This window comes from Microtus pennsylvanicus, chromosome 2 (genome assembly GCF_037038515.1).
Source record: "Microtus pennsylvanicus isolate mMicPen1 chromosome 2, mMicPen1.hap1, whole genome shotgun sequence".
Taxonomy (NCBI): Eukaryota; Metazoa; Chordata; class Mammalia; order Rodentia; family Cricetidae; genus Microtus; species Microtus pennsylvanicus.
The window spans coordinates 57,048,319-57,068,211 of NC_134580.1; the positions used below are offsets into that span (position 1 = coordinate 57,048,319).

The window sequence follows — 19,893 nt, forward strand, 5'->3', positions numbered from 1 at the left end:
AGCCAGTGCCAGGTTTAGAAGTGAAGCCATAGAGAAGGAAATCCAAGCCAGAGTACATGTTCCTTCCTGCCCTTGGGCTGCTGAAATCGGCTTGTCACCAGGCCATCAGCCCATCTGTTCCATATAAAATCTCTCCTTCGTGAAAAGGAGAGTGAGCCGATTTGGGTGATTTCAAGAGGAAAGAACTTGTAAGTTTAGGATTCGGTGGGTTTGTTAATGAGCAATGTACTTGGCTGACAGCAAGCTGAGGTTGCATTTGAATGCAGATAAGTGATGGCAGGTACTAAGCCCACATTCGCGCCAGCACTGTGTCTCACAGACATTTCTCAGGGAAATGCAGGCATGACACGGGGCCAGATTTTGAGCTACCAATAGAAGAGGTTCTAGATTTTGAGCTACGAATAGAAGAGGTTCTAGATTTTGAGCTACAGATAGAAGAGGTTCTAGATTTTGAGCTGCAGATAGAAGAGGTTCTAGATTTTGAGCTACAGATAGAGGAGGTTCTAGATTTTGAGCTACAAATAGAAGAGGTTCTAGATTTTGAGCTACAGATAGAAGAGGTTCTAGATTTTGAGCTACAGATAGAAGAGGTTCTAGAAAGCAGTGCTGCCGTCTGGGAAGGGTGCTCTTCTTAATTGTCCTGCAATCTCAAGCAATACTCCTGGTAGAACATGTTATCCTGTTAGTAATTTCAACATTCCCTGGGTGCTTTCCAACTCTACTGGATATCAAATCTCTGGAACTAGATGAACAGGAAAAAGTCTAAACAAGCTGACTGTGTAATACCAGCCGAGAGCTGAGCTGCATGAAGTTTCTGGAATAAACTTACACACTTTTTCAATTTGACTTTTCTTTTTGCAAACACGGGCCTCATGCAATGCAGATTGGCCTCAAACTTGTTATATAGTCAAAGGTGACCTCAAGCTCCTGATCTTTCCACCTCTATGTGCCAAGTGTTGGTGTTACAGGGGTGGACCCCACCAGGCTAGATTTTCAAACCAATTCTACAGGGAAGGCGGGATGTTTTGTGTGTGTGTGTTGTGTGTGTGATGTGTCTGTGTATTGTGTGTATTGTGTCTATGTGGTGTGTTTGTATATATGAATGTTTGTGTGTGTGTGTGTGGTGTGTGTGTGTGATGTGTCTGTGTATTGTGTGTATTGTGTCTATATGGTGTGTTTGTATATATGAATGTTTGTGTGTGTGTGTGTGGTGTGTGTGTGTGTGTGATGTGTCTGTGTATTGTGTGTATTGTGTCTATGTGGTGTGTTTGTATATATAAATGTTTGTGTGTGTGTGTGGTGTGTGTGTGTGATGTGTCTGTGTGGCGTGTGTATTGTGCCTATGTGGTGTGTGTGTGTGTGTATGAATGTTTGTGTGTATATATCAAGTGGCTTTCCTAACTTTCTAGTAAATGGCAGTGCCAGGGCTCACATCCATTTAATTCATTCAGGAATCATGCTAAACAGCAAAAATTATAGGTTCAAAAATACAAAGATAAACCTAACCCAGCTACCAATAGATAAAGGTATCAGCCTTCTACAGGGGAGAGCAACACCATACAAAAACTGTTGAATGGCAGGGGGAGTGGTTCCCTGCGCCTGTGATAAAAAGAACATATTAAGTAGGTGAAAAAAAATGTTGCTCATGAGGACTGCATAAGTGACCACACTGTCCCAGTCAACTCTAGGAATCGGATTTCCTTAGCAGCAAGCAACTGCTTAGAAGGAGCACGGGAACACCTGAGCATCTCCAGCCACAGGATTCTGATTAGCATCTGCCATGCTCTTCTTTCAGCCGAGGTCCCCATGGGCGGAGCAACGGAGCATCATCCCACAAGCCCGGCAGCAGCCCTCCATCCCCAAGGGAAAAGGACCTTGTGTCCATTGTGTGCAGGAATCCACTGAGTCCCAATAACGTCCACCCGAGCTACGCCCCTTCTTCTCCAAGTAGCAGCAACTCCGGCTCCTACAAAGGAAGTGACTGTAGTCCCGTTATGAGGTGAGCCCCGTTTGCCTCTGAACGCATGCTTCTTAGTAGTTTGTCCAGTTTGGGACTTTTCACAAGCCAGGGAAAATTATATAACTCTTGACTCCCTGCTTTTTGCAAGACGCTTCTCTTCTTTCTCATAGTTAGTTAATGCTTCAAGGGTTGATGCAGAGTGAACACAAACCACAAGCTGAATCAACAGCAGGCATCCCAGCCAGTGTAGAGGGAGGGAAATGGCACAGTAGTGGGGAGCTGTTCTCGTTTCCTAGGCACAGGGAGGAACTGTGCTGTGTTCATCCCTTCATTAACTGCTCATTGAGTAACAGGGTCTGTGTCCAACCCTGAGAACAGAAGGGTGAGCAGAAGTGAACCTACGCTCGCTGCCCAAAGGAGAAGGATTGTATTTAATACATAAGCAAATTTAGGTTATTCTGCAACTATCTGTTGCTATATGAATTTGCAAGAGGTGGGGCAGGGGTCCAATGCAGGATAGAGCGATCAGAGAGGCCACACTAGCAAAATAAAACTGAAGTGACATCTAAAAGGTGAGTGGGAGAGTTAATAATAGGTGGAAAAAGGGGTGTGGAGGAGGAGGAAGGAGGAAGGGGTGGCATATCCAGAGGGGCTAGAGAAGAGGAGGGCTTGGAGGGTTGGGAACTGAACGTGGGCCATCTTGAGCAGAGTGTAGGCACAGGAGGCAAGCAGCATGGGAGCCTGAATTGATTCCAGAGTCAGAGGAGAGCCTGGCAGCCAGCCCTCCACAGCCCTATTCCTCCCCGGCTTCCCTGTACTCATTAGTCAGCTCTCTACAGCCTGGATGCCCGGGCTTAGCTAGGCCTGAGAAGGGCCAAGATTCCAGCCAGGCTGTGTTTGCAGAACACTGAGTGCTCCTCCACAAAATACACTGGTAAGAGCGGAGTGGCCTTGTTCCCTCTGAACCGGGAACTTTTCATTCCCACCAAATCAGTATGCTTACCCTGCCACTGACTTCACAACAATTGGAATTCGAGTAACAGTACACAATTTCTTCAGGCAGGGGCAAAGTGGAGAAAGTTAGGTCATCTTGTCTCGCCCTTCCCTCCTGGCCATGCCCCCTCCCTACCCCACACAATTCTTTAAGGTTACAGCTGTTAATCTGAACTGATCGCTGAGGCCCGGAGACAAGCATACACGCTTTCATATGAAATCATTCCTAAGACTTAGAAAACCTTCCTGCACTGCCCCATCCTTCCAGAAATACACATACACTCAGTCTTCTGTCTAACAAACAGCCCTAGGATTGGCCAGTGTGTCACAGCTTGTCCTGAGACTGACAACGCCAGCCCACTGTCGCCATTCTGCTCCAGCTGTGAGCTCCATGTCTGTTTGGGCTGCTGGAGCAGAGAGCCACAGACGGGGTGACTTTAGCCACAAAGGGAGGTGTTCATTCAGTTCTGGGGATTGAATCTGAGATGGTGCAAATGTGGTCACGTTCATGGTCCAGCTCACTTACATGCTGGAGACTCCTCTTTATTGAATCCTCACAAAGAACGTGATCTAGAGCTCTCTCTCTCTCTCTCTCGCTCTCTCTCTCTCTCTCTCTCTCTCTCTCTCTCTCTCTCGTTCTTTTCACATTTCTATTGGCCTATATTAATGGTATGCAATAATGTTTTCATTGAGATTTTACATATGCGTATACTACACTCAGATTATATTTAGTCTTAATTTTCTTCATCCTTCCCATAGTTAGGACCTCTGATAAGGGAATGAATTCCATCACAAAGCGCTCGGTTTATTATGTCTTAATTACCTCCCAATTTGAGGGGGGCGTGCACAGATAGCCTGTATGGTACCATCCTTTTCTTTCCATAGAAACGGAAACAGGGCAGAGAGTAACATCTTATTACTCAAATCATTTCAGGAGGTCTGGCAGATACATGTCTTGTGGAGAAAATCACGGTGTCAAACCCCCAAATCCAGAACAGTATTTGACTCCACTGCAGCAGAAGGAGGTCACAGTGAGGCACCTGAGGACCAAGCTGAAGGAGTCTGAGCGCAGACTTCACGAAAGGTAAATATGGATTGTCTACACATCGTGGCTTAGCACAGTCCCTTCTTTCCAGAAAGTGATGAAGGAACCAAGAGTACACAGAAGAATAAAAAAGAAAACGGTGCTGTTAAAGTTTTCAGGCTTCAGATTCATTTCATAATTATGTGTGCCCCGGTTGCTGTAGAAGGTCACAGTAGCCACTAGGCTAGAGGGAACCCTGTCTCCTGGGTATGCTCGGTTTTGCCATGAAGGATAGGGTGTGTGCAGGACTATTTTTAAATGGCAGAAACCCCCGCAGGAACCATCTTCTCCTTCCAGTAGAACAGGTCACCGTGGCCCCATCCAGCCCCAGTGATCTCCAGAGAGAATGGATATCTGTGTGTACTATGACTCCTGCCAGCTTTTTCCCTGCTGAAGGAAGTGCTTCGTTATTCTTGGACTGGTGTTAAGGCTTAGGGGGGGAAGAAAACGAAAAACAAAAACCAACCTGTGTCTAGATCTTATCACAGGCAGAAAAAAAGAAAGAAAGAAAAACTTTTGACATGTAGGGAGTAAGCCAGATTTTCTGCTTTGGGGTTTCCTCCTGGAACTTCTTGAGACAAGGTGACAAGAGACATACTAGCTGAGACTAGGGTGCGAGGTCCTTAGTGAGGAAATCGTTGGCATTATATGGAAACTGACCTGCTCCATCCTCCTCTACTGCCATAGAATATGGTGACCTTGACTGGTAAAGCATGAACAGACAGACAGACAGAAGTACAGGCAGGGAGTTTTCACCTTCCTGTTTAATTCGACTCTTTACCTGACTGAAACATTCTTCAGACCCAGGCTCACCTCTGGGTGGACTCCTAGGATTTTAAAGAGTCCAGGGGAAGTTTTGAACCCTTGTAAGAGAAGGCATCAGAAAGCAGGAAAACATGATAAAATAGCTCTTAGACACAAGAAGAAGTGGACTGCTTGGTCTTTGTATTCACAAGTAACATGAGGATATATATATATATATATGCCCCAGCTGAAGAAATTATAAGAACGTCTTGGCAAAGGTTTTTAAATAGGCTATTGTGAATGATAAGATAGCTCAGAAAGTCACCTCAGTGCATCACAGGTTGACTAAGCTCTTTTCTGGGGTGACACAGACTAAACCACTCTTATAGAGCTCTTCCTGAACATATAGCATTTTATGATTTGAAAAAGTCGCTGGAATATAGGGACAGTTACAGAAGGCTATGATTGATCGTCTCGGCTTCTCTTTAATCGGTCATTAAAGGTGATATGGGCTTTTCTTCTACAGCTGTTTACATACTGATGAAAGAATAAACTACAAAGTCAGAAGTAGGCCAAGAAACTAACAGTAAAACATCTAACACTAAGTTTTGAGTAGAGCACAATGCAAGCAAAGTACTTGGTCCAATCCCTGCTCCCCAGTGAGCATTCAAGTAGGAAACAATGGCAGCTATTTTGATTCTGATTCTGGTTACTATTATTATCTTAGCTGTTTTACAATTAAAGGGGGGAGTTCCATGGCTAATACTTGCCAAAAAAAAAAAATTCATGTGGAAGAGCATGGATTTTAGGCCTGTGTGAATCGTTAGTTGTCTGTTTCAGAGCTGGCTCTGCTTGTAACCGTGCCCGCGTCTCCTCTAGGGAATCGGAGATCGTGGAGCTCAAGTCCCAGCTGACTCGGATGAGGGAAGACTGGATTGAGGAAGAGTGCCACAGAGTGGAGGCTCAGCTGGCACTCAAAGAGGCCAGGAAAGAGATTAAGCAGCTCAAGCAGGTCATTGAGACTATGAGGAACAGCCTGGCGGACAAAGACAAAGGCATTCAGAAGTACTTTGTGGACATAAACATCCAGAACAAGAAGCTGGAGGCTCTGCTCCAAAGCATGGAAATGGCGCACAATAGTTCCCTGAGGGATGAACTGTATCTAGATTTTTCCTGCGACTCTCCGGAGAAGAGCCTACCCCTGAGCAGCACCTTTGACAAGATGGTGGGTGGGTTCTCTCTGGAAGAACAGGTTACAGAGGAAGGCGCTGACAGTGAGCTTCTGGTGGGAGACAGCATGGCCGAGGGCACGTATGTGTTAGAGGAGATGGTGACCACCACCACCACAGAATCTGGTGACCTGGAGTTTGTTCATTCTACGCCAGGGCCGCAAGCTCTCCAGGCGCTCCCGTTGGTGAGCCAGGAAGAGTGCAGCGTGGTGATGGAGCAAGGCGTGCAGACCGACGTGGTTCCCTTCAGCCCTGCCTTCTCAGAGCTCATGCCAAGCATGCTAAAGCTTCAGGACTCCTGTCCCACAAGCTCAGCATCCCCAGATGAATCTGGAGCTGACTCAATGGAAAGTTTCCCAGAGTCCATCTCTGCCTTCACGGTTGATTTAACTCCAAGGAGTCCCAACTCAGCCATCCTTCTGTCTCCTGTGGAGATGCCATTCAGCAAGGCAGCTATGGAAGCCGGTACAAACCGCCTCATGAGAGAGCTAGATTTTGCAGCCTACACAGAAGAAAGGGTGGACAGCATCCTCTCGCTGTCTCAGGGAGGTGTCGTGAGGCAGTATTGGAGCAGCAGTTTCTTGGTGGATCTACTGGCTGTGGCTGCCCCTGTGGTGCCCACTGTTCTGTGGGCATTCAGTACTCAGAGAGGGGGTATAGATCCTGTCTACAGCATCGGAGCCTTGCTCCGGGGCTGCTGTGTGGTGGCCCTACACTCACTCCGCTGTACAGCTTTCCACATCAAAACCTAGTTAGTTGTTACTGTGTGCCAACGTGTCGTGTGGTGTTATGCCTGGTAGAGCAACAGCAGGTGGATCAGTGGAAGTCTTTATTCTGTCGTTTTGCTCCTCGCTGTTTGATTTGCACTATAGTCAGTTGAAGCCTCTTCACTGTTTAAAATCAGAGGAATCTTCTGAGGCATGGAAACCTGGTCCTGGTAGATGTCCCGCCAGAGTGGTATAGAAAGCATGCTTACGCCCCTGCCGTGTTGTCTGAGGTGCCCATTTTTATGCTAATGGTTCAGGAAGAGAAAATGCAGTCTGCACTTTCAACACAGCCTCGCAAAGGCTGGCATGTTATCTCCTTGCTCTGCTTTGTGCTGTCTCCAAATGTGTTATTGTTCCAGCATTCCAATGGTCTTGTGCATAGCAGGGGACTAGAACCAAAAATAAAAATGTGTTTGTGTAATTGGTTCAAAGAACACTTGAATAGCTCTTTATTGTCTTTCTTGGGGTTGATAAGGTTTGAGTGTTTGGAATTTTTTTTTAACTAAATGTAGCTCCAAAGTCTTAAAAGACTCATTTGCTCTTAAACCTGTCAGTTGATGGAACTATGTAAATTTACAATGTTACACTGTACTAACTTATTTTTTGCTTATTATATATAGTGCTTTATTGGAAATTGTTTGTAAACGTACACTTCAGCATGAAAATAAAAATTAGTGTTTCCATTTAAATGTTTATGCCTCCTATAATTGTGAGTTCACTACTATACAATGCCAAATTATTAGATCATTCTTTGTTAATATTCTGTAAAATGTAATTAAGCAGAGGAATGAGAAAGGAAAAATAATTATTACAGAAAGGTGAAGGGCTGGAGAGATAGCCCTGTGGTTAAGAGCAGAACTTAACCATTCTTGGGGAGATCCTGAATTCTGTTCCCAGCATCCCGGTGGCTCACAACACCTTCTTACCAAACACTAGTATACACACATAAAATATCTTCCTCCTCCTCCTCCTCCCCTCCTCCTCCTCCTCCTCCTCCTCCTCCTCCTCCTCCTCCTCCTCCTCCTTCTCTCTCTCTCTCTGTCCCTGTCTCTCTATCTCTGTTTGTCTCTCTCTCTGTCTCTCTCTCTCACACACACACACATTTAAAAATAAAAAATTCTTTTAAAATAAAAGGTAAACATCCTATCTTGAAAAGCATTATTTCTAAAATAAGAGTAGCTCTATCTTAAATAAACCATGCATTTGCTTGCACACATAATCAGTAGCATGTGTTAACTCTTTTCAGGAAAGGTGGGTGGTTGTTTAAGCTTGCTAGAGACTAGAGCTAAAGCTAATCTCCCTCTTCTTAGGAGAGGGAGATTTATAGGAATATTGCCCATCCTCCATCCTCCTCCTTCCCAGGAGAGGGAGATCACAGGAGTACTGCCCATCCTCCATCCTCCTTTTTTTCAATGATAGCGTGAGAATGGGTGGAGAGAAAGATCTGTCTTGTGAATGGGATTCTACTGTACAAATGGAACTAAAAAGCCTCTAAGAGCAAAACTGCTCAAGATCTCTATGTTCATCTTCAAAAGCCAGGGTTTTAAGAGCCTTCCGTGAAAATGACTCTTCTGTCTTACTAGAGAAATGGAGGTGATCTGGCAAATGGTCTTTCACCCCAAAACTTTTCCTCTATAGCACTTTAAATATAACGTATTGTCATTTTTGTTTATTTATACCATTGATGTCTTTTTACCCATATCACCCAATGATATTTTAGCTCTGTGAAGCGGGCAGGGATCTGTGTTCTGTCTCATGCACAAACGTCAAGAATTTAGAAAAGAACCTGGCACACAGATCTGGAAATCACTGCATAATTCACCCATCAGCCACCTTTTGGGATCTCACAAGCCAGAGAGTTACTTTATTGGGTTGGTCACAAATAGGTAGGCAGGGAAAAAAGAACTAGGGTGAAGACTCCAAAGGTAGATAAGGGTTCAACATATTTGGGGAGCACATGGGGAAGCAAGGATGGTAGAGAGAAGGGAGAGGGATAGACAAGAAACTGGTTCATATGGGAGCGTGTAAACCATGGTAGTGGTTTGGGTTTACTGTCAATGCAATGAGAAAATATTAATAGACTTAAGCAGAACAATGACATGTTTATTTTCCAAAATTAACCGATGGGTGTAGGCTGTATTGTAGTCAGGCAGGAATGGGAACGAGGGGGCCGAGTACAGTTCTATTTTCACAGAGCACATGAGAGATCAACTACTCGACTGTGGAAGAGGTTAATTGATTAAGCTGCATAAATATAGAAAGAAATTGGTGAGAGGAAAGGAAGGGTAAAAGGAAAAGGAAGAAATTAAGGATATCTCAAAGGTTTTCAGCTTGAGCAATTACATCAATGAGTACCACTTGCTGAAAATTAAGAGTTCAAGAGAATCATGTTCGGCTAAGAGAATATGTGTGATGTATACTCCACTCTGTGGAAAAGCCAAGTCAGTAACTGCATACCAGTAACTGAGGATGGTCCCAGGAGCTTCCAGGGCTACTTAGAAAATTTGGGCTCCTTGATGCTGCACGATATTTAAAAACAACAGATGAAATCATACAAGAAATAGGAAAGAAGGCCAAATACTATATCTGTCTTACTCTCACAGTTTGACCGACCTGAGTAATGAAGAGCCGACAGAGCTAGAGAAGAGGCTGCCCAAAAGATGAGGGAAAGTAGGAAGTAGAGTAGGAGAGACAGAGAGTGGCTTGAATGCAGTGGTAGAACTCTCGAGAGATTTATAATATGAAAACAACAGTGTATTCACTGGTCTCGATAGCAGTCTTAATGACTATGTCAGTTCACTTTTATGGGAGATTTAGGGATGGAAGCCAGGCTGGACCAGCTTGAAGAGTGAATGGAAGACCAGAACCTTGCCTATCCATGCCGTGACCGCGTTCCTAGGTCTAGCTCCTGATGTACATTACTCACCTTGCCTGGGGAGTTCCCCCAAACGACCTCCACCTGCACCAGCCTTACATTGCCAGGTATGGTTCAATCGTTTAGCTCCTTCACTGGCCTTGTCTAGTGAGTTTCCCCAGCACCAAGTCTCTTAGTTAGGATTTCTGTTACTGTGAAGAGACACCACAAACACGGCAACTCTTACAAAGAGAAACATTCATTGGGTGGCTTACAATTCAGAGGCTCAGTCCATTGTCATCATGGTGGAACATGGCAGTATGCAGGCAGACACAGTACTAGAAAAGGAGCTGAGAGTTCTACATCTTTGACTCACTAACAACAGAAAGTAGACTAAAATACTAGGTGGTATCTTGATTATAGGAAACTCAAAGCTCTTCCCCACATTGACACGCTTCCTCCAACCAGGCCATAACTACTCCAACAAAGTCACATTTCCCAGTAGTGTCATTCCCCATGACCTTACAGGGGTCAATTACTTCAAACTACCACACCAAGCCACCTGTATTGTCATCTCCACACTTCCAGCCCTAGATCTGACCACACTGCCCCTGCAGCAGCCCCACCGCTGGTCGGCTAGAATCTCACATCTGATATACAACCAATGAAAGATGTCCATAATCCCAGGTCACATCACAAAAACAAACAATAGGAAAGGCCAAGACAAAAGCCCTTCATAAGCTACAAGCTTTTATGAAACCAATCAGAAGGCATCTTGGCAGACACATCTTCACAGTGTATAAAGATTATTTTATTACATTTTCCCTTTTTTGTCTAACTAAAAAGAAAGATTTTAACATTAACATTTTGTAGTACAATTATATACAACAAAAACAGTTATCTGAATAGCTGAAGAATTACAGCTACAATATCTAGCCAATTTGTATTTGGCAAAATTAGACAAAATACTATCTATCTTATCTTTGTGAGTCTAAATTTTTATATCTAATATACCTTTTATCATAACTTCACAAATAGGAAATGGTGCTTGGCTCCATTTTTGTGTGTTTGGAACCTTTTCTTAAGCTTTCTCAGGTTTTATGTGGATATATGTTGTCTCATGTTGGACATCATTTGTAGGCAGAGTTTTTCCTCAGGACTGCTGGCTCCCTAATAACCACACAGAGACTTATTATTAATTATAAATGCCTGACCGGTAGCTTAGGCTTGTTACTAACTAGCTCTTACAACTTAAATAAACCCACATTTCTTATCTATGCTCTATCACACAGTGGTACCTATTTCCAGCATGGCATATCTTGCTTCTCTCTACATCCCCTCTTGATTATTTCTCGTGACTCTGCCTTTCTTCTTCCCAACTAAATTCTCTTAGTTTGGCTCTCCTGCCTAACCTCTTTCTGCTTAGGTATTGGCCAGTCAGCTTTTTATTAAACCAATAAGAAGGTACTTTGTCAAAGACACATCTTTACAGTATACAAAAAGATTATTCCATAACATTGGATTGTAACTGTGGGGGAGGTAGAAGAGATAATAACACTGTTTGAAAAAGCCATAGGGAAAGATACATTTACTTAAATATATATATATATATACATACATACAAACGCATATAGTTTGAATGCAGTTATGCCACATGGGGTCAAAATGCTCTCCCAATAAAGAGAGCTATAGACTAATAAAAATGCCAGTACCAGGCATAGAAAGCTCCATTCAAGTTGTTAGGTCAACTATGAATGTGGGTGTTTGTGTGTGTGTGTGTGTGTACACATGTAATAACAATAATTAAAGAAATGATTATAGCTGGGCGATGTTAGCACACACCTTTAATCTGAGCCAGCTCAGTCTACAGATTGAATTCCAGGACTGGCTCCATAGCTCCTGGGAAATCCTGTCTCAAAAAACCAAATCAAACTAATAATAAATAAATGGTCTTGAATTTGACAGGCAGTAGTAGACATGGAAAGAAATGAAGAGGAAGAGAGGAGTGGAAATGATTCTCAGCAACCACAAGAAGGGAACGAGAGAAAGTGGAAGAAGTAAGAATGTGCAGCAAATTTGATTTTGCTTGCTTTAAGTTTTACTTGGAAATAGAAAAATCTGCAAAAACCTACAAGGACATATGAGGTCCAGAGTCTGACTGGTGAATCCCTGAAGGGAAAGAAACTGAAGTCAGAGAAAGAAAGGGTTAACTGAGAAACGGAAGTCTAAAGAAGATCCTGACAGCGTCCACAATGAGATTTGTGAGGGTCCTGTGTACTGGAATGTACGTAAGGGAGGCACACATATTTGTTCTTACACAGTTGTGAGGGTCCTGTGTACTGGAATGTATGTAAGGGAGGCACACATATTTGTTCTTACACAGTTGTGAGGGTCCTGTGTACTGGAATGTACGTAAGGGAGGCACACATATTTGTTCTTACACAGTTGTGAGGGTCCTGTGTACTGGAATGTACGTAAGGGAGGCACACATATTTGTTCTTACACAGTTGTGAGGGTCCTGTGTACTGGAATGTATGTAAGGGAGGCACACATATTTGTTCTTACACAGTTGTGAGGGTCCTGTGTACTGGAATGTACGTAAGGGAGGCACACATATTTGTTCTTACACAGTTGTGAGGGTCCTGTGTACTGGAATGTACGTAAGGGAGGCACACATATTTGTTCTTACACAGTTGTGAGGGTCCTGTGTACTGGAATGTATGTAAGGGAGGCACACAAATTTGTTCTTACACAGTTGTGAGGGTCCTGTGTACTGGAATGTACGTAAGGGAGGCACACATATTTGTTCTTACACAGTTGTGAGGGTCCTGTGTACTGGAATGTATGTAAGGGAGGCACACATATTTGTTCTTACACAGTTGTGAGGGTCCTGTGTACTGGAATGTACGTAAGGGAGGCACACATATTTGTTCTTACACAGTTGTGAGGGTCCTGTGTACTGGAATGTACGTAAGGGAGGCACACATATTTGTTCTTACACAGTTGTGAGGGTCCTGTGTACTGGAATGTATGTAAGGGAGGCACACAAATTTGTACTTACACTGCAGTAGCTTATCTTGCAGTTCTAGTCAGCAGTAGAAGGCTTTGGCTAAATGGGAAGGGGAAACTATTCAGGGACATGAATATTCGGAAGTGTTCCAAAATAATGAGCCATACTGACTTAGGTTCTTTCCTGCTGTCCAGCCTGGACAAGAACCTGGATACAGCTTGCTTCCTTGAAGTCCGCCTTACGGTTATTTTTAGTCATTGCTAATTTAAGGCACCTTTACTTTAAAAAAAAAAAAGGCCTATTTGTGATATTTTCTTGTTGTTATTGTAAACCAGAACTCCACACAGGTATCAATTTCAGATGGATCTAGAGGAAGGACTGATCCTACTAGAAAAGATCTTCAAGAGCCACACAGTTGTTATCAAACTGGAGGCAGATTTCTCACCAGCAGCAAACTGCTTCCTTGCCTCAATGCCTTGCATCCTTAACATGACTGAAAAGCTTCAAAGGAGCCAGATCATTTGAGACCTCAGGCCCTGCATATCCTATGCACCGTGAAACCCTTACAAAGGTGAAAGGGGACCCTACAGCCGAATCCTTTTCCTCTTATTTGTCTCTTTCCCCTCCTTTCCTGCTCTAGGGCGTCAGCATGTATAATGTGCGGAAAATCACTGCTTGTGTTCAGACCAGTCTCTCAAATGAGTTCCTTGGAACAGGAAAGGATGGCTCACGCTTGCTTTCTGGAAGCTCGGGGCACTGTCTGGTTTTGTGAACAAAATGATCTGATCCTGCACATAGAAGAGCCTCCAAGTTGCTGTCAGGAATTTCGGTACCCGTGATGCACAGACAGGAAAATGGAAACAGAAAGAACAATTCTACTCTATTGCACAAATTGCCATCACATCAAAGCAAATGTTAAATATTTCCTAAGGTTATGTGAGCAAACATTTCAATTTATAAGAACAGGTTTTTTCCCAGAGGAATAGGCTGACCTTTCCAGGTTGGGGGTGGGGTGCAGGCACAATGCGGTCAGATGCTGAGCATTCTGACATTTGGGCTAGAAGGAAGTCTGAGATTTGCATTTGTCATAGGCTCCACCCATGCGGTTGAGTCTGTGTTTTTCTTGGAGGGTTTTCTTTTTGAAAGGTTTGGAAGTAGTTTCCTTACTTCCATTTTGGGTCAGTGAGTACTTATAAAATTTATATATTTCTAATCTTGCCAGCTGAATAAGTAGTAATTTAGGAAAATAAGTTTATAGCAAACTATGCTTGAGACAATACCCACAAATTCCTAGCTATCTGAAAATACAAGTAAGTATTAAGTCCAAATAAAATGAAATAGGTTTATATCAGTTAATTATTTTTAAATCAGCCAGGCGTGGTGCATGCCTTTAATCCCAGCACTCAGAGACAGACGAAGATGAATCTCTGAGTTCCAGGCCAGCCTGATTTACAGAGTGAGTTCCAGGACAGCCAGGGCTACACAGAGAAACCCTGTCTCAAAAATTCAATAATAATAATAATAACAATAAAAAACTAGAAATGTACTTTGCAATGACCACCAATTTTGCCTGTTATGATTCTATCAAAAATTCCAAGTAATTTTTAAATCCAAATCTTACTCAGAAGAATTTTTGTTTTAACATTGAAGTATTTCCATAGACTTCAACTTTGTCAAAGGCATATCCATTAAAATGAGTTTTGAACAAGAAAAACCCAATATATAAAACATATCCACAAACACAAAATTTTTGGAATGACAGCAAGCCTGGGACCTTGCCATCTGGCTTCATCTGTCTCCTACAAAATGAGGGCATAGCATCTGGAACTGTTTGAAAACCACTTTGCTGTGTACCATGTTCTTTGAAATTGTCAGCTTATGCAAGACTTCATATGGAAACGCTCAGTTAATTGGAACAGTACTCTCCTCTCACAAACGTGTTTCCCAGTGTCTTGTTTGTTTAACTGTGAGAGGACTCATTACCTCCCACTCTGAGAAGGGAGGGGAACTGTGAGAGGACTCGTTACCTCCCACTCTGAGAAGGGAGGGGAAAGCATCTGGGGCCACAGTGACCTAAACTGATGTGGAAGTCAGCATCCCCCCTTCACCCTGTAAATATCAGAGTAGGCTCATAGCTCCGTTAGCATGTCCATCCTTCCTTTGACTCAAAATAGCTCGGTATTTGTAATGATTTGCCAATTCTCTTCTTAAACTAAATAAAAAGTCCTTGCATTCTTAAACTAACTAGCCTATACACCACCACATCATTTCAGGCTTACTTGTTAAATGGAGAAAATGAAACAGTTTTAACAATTTTCCTGGCTCCCCCCAGAATGCAGTGTATGGGGGGGCACTTTTAAAATATCACTAATGTATTACTTTGATCCATAAAGGCTCCTTCTAACCAAAACTGATTAGACAGTAATCAGATGCAGGTGCACAGCAGTGCATTGGAAGATAAAGCACTTGTACTTCTGTGTTTTAAACTTAAACGTGGTAGATTCAGGATGTCGATGACTGCGTGAACACCATACTTCACTTGGCACTACAAGAAAATGCAGATTCAAAAATAAAATGATATTCATTTTTGGTATTTTGAGACAGGCCCTCGCTCTGTAGCTCAAGCTGGCCTTGAATTTGTGATCCTCTCTTCTTAACTCGTAAGTATTGAGATTTTTACGTATTCACCACCACAATCAGCTCAAAAGTTTTGGAGTCAGGTGGTAATGGCGCACGCTTTTAATCTCAGCACCTGGGAGGCAGTGGTAAGTGGATCTCTGTGAGTTCAACACCAGCCTGATCTACAAAGTGAGTTCCAGGACAGTCAGAGTGGTTACACAGAGAAACCCTATCACGAAAAAGCAAACAAACAAAATAATGCGTTTTGGTTCTCCAGGCATGGTGACATGTGCCTTTAATCCCAGCACTTGGAAGGCAGCGACAGGTGGATCTTAGATCTCTATGAGTAAAATACAGGGGTGATAATTAGTAATCTATAAGAAAACAAAACTGACCAAAGAGTAAGAAAATATAACACTGAGTAACCATGTCTTTTAGATTTTCTGTGTGAGAAGTTGAATGTTTTTCTGTCATTCTGCCTCCAACCAACCCTAAAGATGGCTATAGGCGTCCGCAGCAGAAAGGTCTCTTAAGAGGCTGTAATACCAGTCCGCACATGAATGACACCTGCACACTAGGCCACATGTGACCCAAATAAACTGTGAACACCTAATGACGTAGCACTGCCACTTAGTGACAGTCATCAGTTACAGAAAATAAAGCTAAGCTAATTTCTTCCAATTTTATTAAGTAAGTGTCTCATCCCAGATCCCCCAGCCCCAAACCAATACAAGGTCTCACTATGTAGATCTGGCTGGCCTGGAACTCACTATGTAGTCAAAGCTATCTTTGGACTCAGAGATTACCGGAGGTAAATCTTGACTCCTCGGGGCTGGGACTAAAGGCATGTGGTACCATGCCTATTTTAAATAAGTTTTTAGAAAACACAAACAGATGCTATTTGCTATCATTTATTAATTCTATCTTCACTGAGTTAGAAGTGGGGAGAACACCTTACACCCAATATTTCTGGCAATTCATAATCTTTTCAGTTTGAATTTCATAGAAGTCATAATCCACTAGGAATTCTTATTAATCACTTGCATAAACCTCCTCTGAAGTTTGACATTTTATACTGTGATGATCAAACTTCCTAAGCTTTGCTTTCTCTGTATATAAAATGATAATTGACTTACTGGATTGCCAGGAGGCTTAAGCATATGATATTTAGGGTCTCCATTGCTATGACAAAATATTGGCTTACTGTTTCAGAGGTTATAGTCCACACTGTGTCCTGATTGCATTGTTTTTGGAACTGTGGTAAGGCAGACAACTCCATGGAAGGATGGGGTGGAGGAAATGTTCTCACCAGTAGAAATTGAGAAGGAACACAGAAAATAAAGTAGACCATGGTCCCAACATCCCTTTCAATGGTACACCCCTATGGCCACAGGCTAGCCACCAAGCCTTTGAATAACAGCCAGCAAGGGACATTAGTTTAAGGTCTACAGCATCACACCCTAACTGCTGACATTCTAAATCTGGACTTCAGTGCAGAGACTATTGCTGTGTCTAACTAGCCAGCCTCTCCTACCTTCTGCAAGGGCCAACCATAGCACTGTAGAGGCAATTAGGAGAAGTATGTGTAGGATCTCACAAAGAAATGTGGGCAGGGCCTGACAACCCCCATTTATTTTTTCATGTTTTACAGCAGGCCTAATTATGTAGTCCAGGTTGGCCATTAATTCGAAGCAATTCTCTCTCAGCCTCCTAAGTCTTGAAAATTATAGGTCAGCTCCCCCCCCCATGCCTTTACCATCTCATTTAATCATTAGACCACCTCCTCCATTTCAAAGAAAAAAAAAACTTACAAACTCAGACAAACTTAATTTTGTACCATCTCTTCAACTATATGGAGTTTTCAAAACTGCTGTGACCAGATCACTGGGTAAAGGAAACAGCTGCAGACTAGCTGGAGACATCTGAAAGAGAAGGGTCAGATTAATTGGAACTGACCAGATTTTCAGTCAGCAACAGGTAGGTATGCAAGGTCTGGAACAAATCTTTAGCGTGAGGCTGGGCTGGATTTCAGAAGTTCCTAAAAATGGTGTCCCTTTGTAGCCCTACAAGACAGAACGGTACCCTCTAGTCAAAACACACCTTAACACTTCTCAAAAACCTCCCCAGTTCCTAAACCTGCCCAATGGCTATAGCTAGGGGACACAGAAGATTAAAAGGTAAGAAGAAAGTAAAGCAAGAAAACAAAGAAGTTGTACATGAAAATTTGGTGGGCCACGACTGTAATCTCAGCACCTCGGGAGGTAAGGCAAAAGGATGGAGAGTTAAAATCGGTTTGCCTGGCCACAGAGTACGTTCCGGACCAGTTCAGGGGAGGGGGCAGGGAAGAAAAGGGAATCCTTAGTTCTAGTTGCTCCTATGATCTTAGAACAAAACTGAATATTCTAAGGAAAAATAAAGGAAATCACACACACAGTGCGCGCACACACATGCACGCAAGAGCACACAGTTCTTTTGAACATACAATGAGCTAGGCCCAAGGTACTGGTGAATCAAATGTACTTTTCACAGATCTACCCTCTTCCCCAGCTTCCAGCTTCCTTCTGAAAAGGCATGGTCTCTTTTCCTAAGACAGCCAACCTGTAGAACAAAGCCCATGCCTCACTCCCCACTTGACTTCAGCTAGAATCATTCAGCTCACCATGATTACATTCCTACCACACCTAATTAAAGGATTTCCTTTGAACAAGGACATAGAGTGTGAAAGTAACAGCAATTGGTAGATTAGAGCCAACACGAAGTCGATAGGCTTAATTAAGGTAAACGAACCAGCTACCTCTGGCTCAGCCCATCCTTTTAGCACATGAACCATCATCATCGTCTTAGGGTTTTTGAACACTGGTTATGGTTAGGTTTATACTTGGTAATAGCTGATCCAGATGCAGGTCCATCACTGCCATCTTCTTCTTAATTTCCAGTCTTCATCCAGAAATGGTGACTGCTGTGGTCAGAAGTGAGTACATCCCAAAACTGAGGAATCCAGATGAAAATATCTTCATCAGTTCAAAATATCCAGACAAATATCACAGAGAGCCAAGAAAGGACATCTAGCTAAAGCTTACTAAGAAAAGGTTGGGAAGTCAGCATTTCTATTAAACACATGAAAGAAGCTCTACACTGCCTTTGATGACTTATCTCAAACATATGAGTAGAACTTCACAAACTATTTAGATCTAGCATACTTCGTCTGTTCTAGTAAACATCTAAAACCCATTATATCATTCCAGGCTGTGGCGGCACAGGCCTTTATTCCCAGAGCTTGGGAGGCAAGGGCAGACTGATCTCCGAGTTTGAAGTCAGCCTGGTCTATAAAGTGAGTTTCAGGACAGCCAAAGGCTACACAGAGAAACTTTGTCTCAAACAAAACCAAACCATTATGCTTTATCAAAATCAAAAGAACTAAAAGAAAAAGATATAAATTTGGAAGCTGAAGAATACAGGTTGCTACCATGAAGTATTTATTATGTGTATTTAACTCCATGGACCTTGCAGGGATCATATACCCAATTTTACATATAAATTTAGGTGAAAATATTTCACAATTGTTAAAGAGTAATCTATTTCTTCCTAGTCGATCATATAAGCTGCAATTTCTGTTTTTTTTATTTCTCAAAAGCTAAAGAGATAAACATAAATATTAGTTCATATACTTAAAAAGCCTGACTAAAGAGGACCTCAGTACTTACTACTATTGGGAGAAGGCAGTAACATTAACTACACTAAGGGAAAATTATCCTTTATGACTTCTACATATAAAACTCTCACAATGACTAAACCAAACGCATGGGAGAGAAGAGATTCTTAAAATTCTCAGTTAAATTCTACCTAGCTGGGAATATACTGGAGAAACAGTAAACACGGCAACTGGCAATGTGGTCTGGTGACCAAAACCTCCTCCCACCAGTTAGTCAACTGATCATAATTAAGTCTCAAATCTCAGACTAAGAAAACTTTAAAAGTCTCAATGTACAGTTACTGGTTTTTCTATGAAGTATTGCTTTAATTCAACCATATTAGTAATGCTTGGCCTGTACACTACGACATTTTAAAGCCCCACAAAATGTTAATCCTGGCTAATAACTTTGAAGGAAGTAAAGCATCTTTAAACATTCCAAAGCTACAGAAAATCAGGCCAGTTATATTTTAATTGTGGAGAAAATTTAATGGTATTTTAAACTGTGAGATAGGATCTTTCCCCATAAAACACAATATGTAATTATTTCTTTAAACAAGTCAATGAGTATCACAAACAAAAAATACTTATAATTTGTTTGTAATGAATCTGTAATGTTCTCTAGCCAAAAATATAGATACCCTGCATTGTGTAAGATAAAAAAAGAGAAATTTCCAGAATCACTTTCATAAAATCAATTAAAACTGAAGGCTTTCTGCATTTGAAAATTAATGGCTTTCAAGAAGAATGAAGAGCTACGATCCTTAAAGACAATGAGAGCATCCTGACTCTGTAATGAAAGGGAACAGCTACTAATGCTAGTTCTTCAGTTATACAGATTTGTCACTGCAGCTGATTCTCAACATTTATACATGCACTATAAATTACAGCTCTAGATAACATTACAATACCATCCAAAAGAAAATAAGGATATACAAAATA

General features: G+C 42.3%; 1 protein-coding gene across 6 annotated transcripts in view; it reads left to right on the forward strand.

Moving 5' to 3' along the window:
- Positions 1-7,466, forward strand: part of Sybu (syntabulin) — a 108,474-nt gene extending 101,008 nt beyond the window's left edge. For all 6 annotated transcript variants that reach the window (XM_075961039.1, XM_075961042.1, XM_075961041.1 and 3 more), the window contains 3 exons: positions 1,796-1,999; positions 3,888-4,037; positions 5,661-7,466. In XM_075961039.1, coding sequence (XP_075817154.1) covers positions 1,796-1,999; positions 3,888-4,037; positions 5,661-6,762 — 1,456 coding nt within the window. In that variant the 3' untranslated portion in view covers positions 6,763-7,466. The remainder of the gene's footprint in view (positions 1-1,795; positions 2,000-3,887; positions 4,038-5,660) is intronic.
- The last annotated feature ends 12,427 nt before the right edge of the window (positions 7,467-19,893 follow it).